Source organism: Kryptolebias marmoratus, unplaced genomic scaffold (genome assembly GCF_001649575.2).
Source record: "Kryptolebias marmoratus isolate JLee-2015 unplaced genomic scaffold, ASM164957v2 Scaffold87, whole genome shotgun sequence".
Lineage (NCBI taxonomy): Eukaryota > Metazoa > Chordata > Actinopteri > Cyprinodontiformes > Rivulidae > Kryptolebias > Kryptolebias marmoratus.
Genome location: NW_023665821.1, coordinates 8,222 through 15,552, shown reverse-complemented (window position 1 = coordinate 15,552; position 7,331 = coordinate 8,222). Strand labels below are relative to the sequence as shown.

Genomic DNA, 7,331 nt, shown 5'->3' with positions numbered 1-7,331 from the left:
TGTTCTCGTGTTCTCATGTTGTTGTGTTCTCGTGTTCTCATGTTGTTGTGTTCTCATGTTCTCATGTTCTCGTGTTCTCATGTTGTTGTGTTCTCAAGTTCTCATGTTGTCGTGTTCTCCTGTTCTCGTGTTCTCCTGTTCTCATGTTCTCATGTTCTCCTGTTCTCATGTTGTAAAGAAATAATCTGCATGATTTAAAGAGCAGGAGGAAGAAAACCACGGGAGGATTTACTCACGTAGGCCAGAGATCCCGGCTGCTGCTGCTGCTGCTGCAGGAGTCAGAGAGACAACACGATTAGAACGTAAACAAGGTTTGAGTTTTCCTCTCGTAGCAGCTTTAGGTGCAGCCGAGCAGCAAAGCTCAAAGGTCAACAGCAGCTTTAGTTTGAGCTGTGTTCTGGAGGATTCATAGAATAATAACCAGGAAGAAGTGGACAGCAGAAGATTCCTACTTAATAAAATGGACTGAAATCCTTGAAATGTGGGACTGTGCAGCTGATTTAGTTCCATGTGTTGAACTCACAGGGTTCACGTCCTTCTTCCCTTTGTGGGACGAAGCCACGACAGCCAGGTACTGGATCACCTTCTTGGTGTTTTCTGTCTTGCCGGCTCCGGACTCACCGCTGAAAGGAAACGGGTCGGCACGTTGAACCCTCTGCTCGCTCTTCACTGAAGCTCAGGAGAACGAGCGAACAGGATGAGGAGTTCATGTGTCGTGCGTTTGGACTCACGTGCACAGGATGGACTGATCCTCCCGGTCTGTGGAGACAGAGTAAAGTCAGACTGAGCTCAGACCAGCACACCAAACATGAACTGTGAGATTAGCCTCTAAATATAGCCGCTGGATGCGGGTTCTGGCTGGACCGGGTCCGGCTGCTCCTTGTATGGCTGTTCTGGGTCTGAATGGAAAGTGAGGTCGGCACGCTCCGAGGCTCCAGTCAGGCTCATCACGCTTAACGGCTTTCGTATATGTTCCAAACAAACAGACGTTAAACTTCTCTGTAACAGGGACCCGTATAAGGTCCATCCCTTGAGTTAGATCCACAACAACCCAGGAAGCAGAGCGGCTTTTTAAGCCTTTACGACACGTCTCTGGACATTTTTATTTTTCCTTTGTCTGAAAAATAACAACAAGCTGCTCCGGGCCAGCAGGGGGCGATAATCTTATTTATGTCTCAATTTAATCTCTTTTTAGTTTTATCATTTATCAAATCATCCCAAAGTTTCCCACATCCCAACCTGTCTGACTCAGAAACTGACTTGAGATGAGTCAGAGACGGGTTAGAGACAGGTCTGAGACGAGTCAGAGACGGGTCTGAGACGAGTCAGAGACAGGTTAGAGACAGGTCTGAGACAAGTCAGAGACGGGTTAGAGACAGGTCTAAGACGGGTCAGAGACAGATCTGAGACATGTTAGAGACGGGTCTGAGACGAGTCAGAGACAGGTCTGAGACGAGTCAGAGACGGGTCTGAGACAGGTCTGAGACAAGTCAGAGACGGGTTAGAGACAGGTCTAAGACGGGTCAGAGACAGATCTGAGACATGTTAGAGATGGGTCTCAGACGAGTCATAGACAGGTCAGAGACAGGTCTGAGACGGGTCAGAGACAGGTCTGAGACATGTTAGAGACATGTCTCAGACAGGTTAGAGACAGGTTAGAGACAGGTCTGAGACAGGTCAGAGACGGGTTAGAGACAGGTTAAAGACAGGTTAGAGACTGGTCTGAGACAGGTTAGAGACAGGTCTGAGACAGGTTAGAGATGGGTCAGAGACGGGTTAGAGACAGGTTAGAGACTGGTCTGAGACAGGTTAGAGACAGGTCTGAAACATGTTAGAGACAGGTTAGAGACAGGTCTGAGACAGGTCAGAGACAGGTCTGAGACAGGTCAGAGACGGGTTCCAGATGCCTACAGCACCTCTGACTATTTTAGGAGAAAATGATTGAACTTGTTGTGAGGAAGCTGAGAAGCCTGCCGAAGGTTTGGAGACATTTTGGAGACTCCTTCATGAAGTCTGATTTATTTGTCCCCAGCCGTCGGTGAGACTCTGGGTTGATTGTGATCTTATAAAACGTTATAAAAAGAATAAAAGGCGTCTCCCTGCGCTGCAGCTGTGTGTCGTATGAAGAGCTGTCTGTATTTCATGTCAGAAACCTTGTTTTACCCTGCAGCATGTTCCTGTAGGCGTTGTCTGTGATGGAGTAGATGTGCGGCGGCACCTCGTGGCGTTTCTTGCCCTTGTACATCTCGATGATCTTTTCGGAGTAGATGGGCAGCATCTTGTAGGGGTTGACCACCACGCAGAACAGCCCCGAGTACGTCTGCAGAAGGACGGAGGAGAAGGAGCCTCGTGTTCATTACCTGTGGTTATATTTTACCGTCAGGAATGATATAAACACGAAGCCTGTTTTTCCGTCTCCTTCGGGTTAAAGATCACAGAACTTTTTATTTTTCCAGCTCCTCTCCTGTCTGCTCTTATAAGGACTGCAGGGACTGAAGGCTTTCAGAGATGATGGACTGGAGCGTTTACATCCAGCACCTTATTAGACTTCATAGGCCGAGTAAAAATTAAAAATATAAGCTGCTGATCTGAATGCGATCTGAGCTGACTTATCTTTCCATTTTATGAAAAACGGTTAGTTGGGTACAGATCTGAGTATTTGGAGCTTTTTGGAAATAAAAAGCAGCTAAAAGTAAAAACAAGACAAAAACTTGACAGAAAAGGAACACTTAAAGGTTCACTTTTTATGTTTCTAACCTGAAGATGATATTTTTGGTTCAGTGGATTTTATTTATTATTCTATCATTAAGTCTGATTATTTGTTTAGTTGTGGAGAAGAATTAAAGTCTCAGTTAAACTGATGTTTCTGTTCTCAGACATTCAGCGAAGTTTGATCAGATTTACTGTAAACAGATTCTCTGATCAACCACTGAAGGTCTCGAGTATTTACTCCTTTACTCTTGTTAAAAGAACTTGTTTTGGATTCCGGACTCTGGTTCCAGGTCTGAAAGGAGCAGGTGTTTCCTCACGTAGATCAGGCTGGAGAAGTATCTCTCGCGCAGGTTGTGCAGGACGGACGCTTCGTTGAGGAAGGTCAGGGCGGCCATGTCCTCCACCTTGCTGAACTTGGGTGGATTCATCTTCTGGATGTCGTCCTTGTTCACCGTCGCCTTCTGACCGTTGGAGAGCTCCACCAGGACCTGCAGGACGCCGTCAGGAGGAAAACTGTGATAAACTCCAGGTAACACCTAAATCTGCAAGATCATCCAACTAAACCAAACCTAAAACTCCGACAGTCAGATTGATCAGTCTTCAAACTGAACTCGTCAACTCTGAGGAAGAGAAACTAAAAGTTGACGCCGTCGGTACCTGCTCGCCCTTCTCCTCCTTCAGGCTCGCCGCCTCGAAGCCCTCACGGTCTGACGGCACCCACACCATCTTCTTGGCCGCCCAGTCAGCTTGGGCCACGCCGCTGTTGCGGAAGTCGTTTTCCAGGAAGAGGTACTTGTTGTCATCAGTAGGCAGGTCAGCCATATTGGAAGGGTGGGCGAGGGCGCTGGGTTGGGTCTGTGGGGCGGAAGCTGGAGGAGGTTCAGAGGAGTTTGAGACGATGTCAGGTTCTGCTTCAGCCTCTGGAGCAACAACCTCTGACCTGCTGACATCACACAAACAACAGTAGATTTGGTTTATTTACCAGCTTCAAGGACAACTAAAAGGAATCAGATCCACTGAAGTTTGAACAGCGAGTGGCTCCAGCTTCAGCACCAGATGTTCTCATGGAGATCCCCTCCAGCCACAGCTGGAACCAGGCTAACCCTAACCCTAACCCCTGATGGGGAGAAGATTCAGAGAACCAGGACGGAGATGTGCCCCTGGAGTCCAGGATGGTGGAAATGAAGGTAAAAGACAGGAAGACAGAAACCTGAACGGCTAAAACAAGAAACTAAAGACTTCGAGCCGTAAAACAAACAGACTCATAAACCGAACGTCTGTCAGCTCAGTGTACAAACAATCAAATCAGTTTAAATTAAAGCTGCAACCGTGACAAAAACAATATCTAAATTTATTAAATATTGCAACTAAACACATTTAAACTCAAAGGATAAAGATATTTATTTAAAATAACACAAGTCTTAGCTTTAAACTCAAGATCCAAAGTATTTTTATTAATATTGATTTTATTTGACTATGAACTATTTTTGAATTTTAACCAGAAACTTTCTAACATCAGAAATATGATAACACACAAACAGGATTAATTAAAAACACTAATTAACTCAAGCTCATTAACAGAGTAAATCTGATTAAAACACATCTTTGACCCGTTTGGGCCATCCCTCTCAGTCCCAGCACCGAGTGAAGACGTCAACATCTGGACGTGTCAGATTAACCTGAAGGAGTCTGTGACGTTAAAGCCTGAAACCCTGGTGAGATCGGGGACATGAGGACGGACCGAAGACCTTCTGGCACCTGAAGAAAACAGCTGCAGATGAAGGACTGATGGCTCAGCAGGACCAGTCATTCCTCTTTAGCTGACCCGAGTACTGGAGCCGAGTATTTAACGGATCCAGAACTCTGCAGCCCGAGTCCTCACAAAGACCAGGACAGTGGACCCCATCGGTCCAGGTCTCAGGTCTTTGCTGGGCTTTCCTGTTGCTCAGAGAGATGATTTAAAGTTTACAGAACATCGATCTGCAGAGGCAGAACCTAACCTGCAGAAGCTGCTTTCAGCTTTTACCCACCAAACATCTGGAACAAACTCCCAGAAAACATCTGGAACAAACACCCAGAAAACATCTGGAACAAACTCCCAGAAAACATCTGGACCGCTCAGACTGAGTTCCTTTAAAACGAGTTAAAAACCGACCTGTTTGCTGCTGCCGTTCATTAAAACAAAGAATTATTTGATGCTGTATTTTCTGCTCCTTTATGTTTTATTCCAGCTCTTATTTAATTTTTATTTGTATGAAATGAAAGTCTGTAATTTTTTATCTTTTTATTTGATTTTATAGTTTTATTTGCACCTTATCACAATGTTTAGAATTGTTCCTGTAAAACACTTGGTGCTGCACAAATAAAGCTGCTTTCCTCTTTTCTTTAGTATTTCTTCATGCTGATATAATAAATTCAAACATGCATCAATAAAACAGACCCATCAGCTCATATTTCCCTCTGTCTGCCTTTGCAGACACATTTGCATTCAGTTTTGGAGAACTGTCTCACAGATTACAGCTGATAACAAGCTCGGCTCATTTCCCTCACTTTGCATGGAGCTACTTACTGGCTGATCCCGGTGCGAGGCTCCTTGTGCACGGCACAGGGCTGCTCTGACCTCTTATTGAACAGCCGGCAGTAAAACATGAAAAGCAGGACACAGATAGCTGCTGTAATCAAACAGAAGAGCTGCCATGCTGGAATGCCCATGTTTGGCTAACCCCTTTGCTCCTGGTAGCTCGGAGTCCAGAGACGGATGCTAAGATCTTAGCTGGCTTTTCACCTTATAAGGTGCAGCAGCCCGCGTGTCCAGCCAAGCTCACCGTTTACACCACAACGCTGACATGTCAGAGGATGCATCCATGTGTGGCTGCGGCCGTTCAGGTGCTCCACAGATCAATATTCATCCTTTAATCAGGACTTTTCATCCTCACACTCAGATAAAACATCTTACTGCTCTTCAACTGCTTCAGAACTAACTTTAACAAAGAAATGTTTCTCTGAGTGTTTAAATATAACTGGTATTTCTCTGACTTGCATATCTTTTAGCACATCTAACAAAACTGAGTAATTCAGCAGGTGGTTTCAGCTGGCAGCTCTGCAGAGATGCAGTAAAAGCAGTAAAAGCAGCTGCTAGTTTTCAAACAGTTCGTACTCACAGCTCAGTTCTTCAGTCCTCGGTGCACGATGCAGCCTGAACTCCGGGGAAATGACGAGATCACTTCAGGTGGATGAAGGGATGCTGAGCATGATGTGACTCTTCCTCCTCCTCGCTTTTTAAACAGGCCACCTGGGGTGGAGCGAGGGCCTCTGGGGTGGAGCGAGGGCCCCTGGGGTGGAGCGAGGGCCCCTGGGGTGGAGCGAGGGCCTCTGGGGTGGAGCGAGGGCCCCTGGGGTGAAGCGAGGGCCCCTGGGGTGGAGCTAGGGCCTCTGGGGTGGAGCGAGAGGCCTCTGGGGTGAAGCGATGGTCTCTGGGGTGGAGCGAGGGTCTCTGGGGTGGAGCGAGAGGCCTCTGGGGTGGAGCGATGGTCTCTGGGGTGGAGCGAGGGTCTCTGGGGTGGAGCGAGAGGCCTCTGGGGTGGAGCGATGGTCTCTGGGGTGGAGCGAGGGTCTCTGGGGTGGAGCGAGAGGCCTCTGGGGTGGAGCGAGGGTCTCTGGGGTGGAGCGAGGGCCTCTGGGGTGGAGCGAGGGTCTCTGGGGTGGAGCGAGGGCCTCTGGGGTGGAGCGAGGGCCTCTGGGGTGGAGCGAGGGCCACCTGCAGTTCAGGAGGAGAACTGCAGCAACAAACAGTGAAAATGTGCTTAAAGCTGTAAATCAGCTAATATTTCATTTAAAACACAAACAAACAGAAACAAGACAAAACTTTATTTATAAAACTCTTTAAAACACCAGCGACACAGACACTCAGAACCGGAAGAAGACCAAAAACAACAATATAAACAATCAAACTCTGTGATGGAGAGTTTCCAGAACAACTCATGTTCCGGTAGGTCTTTTATTGTGAAAGGCCATAGCTCCGGCCAACCGTTTCCATGGTAACGCCGTAAACAGTTGAGCTCCACAGAAACTACACCTGGTTTTATCTGACTGTCAGATGGGGCCACAGAACGGTTCTCCGGATCGGTTCCTCGTGTTCCACGGTTCCTCCCCGGAGGACGCGGCTCGTGCCCGGCAGCTGTGGAGCTCCAGGAGGAGGCCGGGAGGAGGCGGGAGGAGGCCGGGAGGAGGCGGGAGGAGGCGGGAGGAGGCCGGGAGGAGGCGGGAGGAGGCCGGCGTCAGACGGTCTGCGGTGTTAGAACCTGAGGAGGAGCTGGTCCAACTTTAATAAAAGTCTTTATTGGACTGTAAGAACAAACTGTCTTTACTGAGGATTAATAAAGTAAACAATTACTTGAAAATAATCAAGTTTGAAAAAGTTTTAAATACCAACCTTTTATTAATAACTGGACTTATTTATTTGAAGTTCTTATAATTTATTTTATTACTGATTCCATCTTTACTGGGATTCTACAGAAGAGTGGGGCAATTTCCCCAAAGACTCTAAACCCGGTCCTGTTTGGAGTTTTAAACCTGGTCCTGTTGGAGCTCTAAACCTGGTCCTGTTGGAGCTCTAAACC

General features: G+C 47.2%; 2 protein-coding genes across 2 annotated transcripts in view; both read right to left on the bottom strand.

The window, feature by feature from the left end:
- The window catches only part of LOC108228632 (myosin-11), a gene marked incomplete at its 3' end in the record, with an annotated part of 10,773 nt that extends 7,127 nt beyond the window's left edge, over positions 1-3,646 (bottom strand). Inside the window, exons 1-6 of the mRNA XM_037974487.1 lie at positions 3,370-3,646; positions 3,030-3,200; positions 2,164-2,320; positions 732-759; positions 524-623; positions 237-269 (exon numbers count right to left, since the gene is read on the bottom strand). Coding sequence (XP_037830415.1) covers positions 237-269; positions 524-623; positions 732-759; positions 2,164-2,320; positions 3,030-3,200; positions 3,370-3,534 — 654 coding nt within the window. The remainder of the gene's footprint in view (positions 1-236; positions 270-523; positions 624-731; positions 760-2,163; positions 2,321-3,029; positions 3,201-3,369) is intronic.
- Positions 3,647-5,932: 2,286 nt separating this feature from the next.
- LOC119616835 (splicing factor 3A subunit 2-like) lies at positions 5,933-6,748 on the bottom strand. Its single transcript, XM_037974486.1, has 2 exons — positions 6,740-6,748; positions 5,933-6,469 (listed from the first exon to the last, which is right to left on the bottom strand). The coding sequence occupies exons 1-2, from the start codon at positions 6,746-6,748 to the stop codon at positions 5,933-5,935; spliced, it is 546 nt and encodes a 181-aa protein (XP_037830414.1).
- Positions 6,749-7,331: the final 583 nt, after the last annotated feature.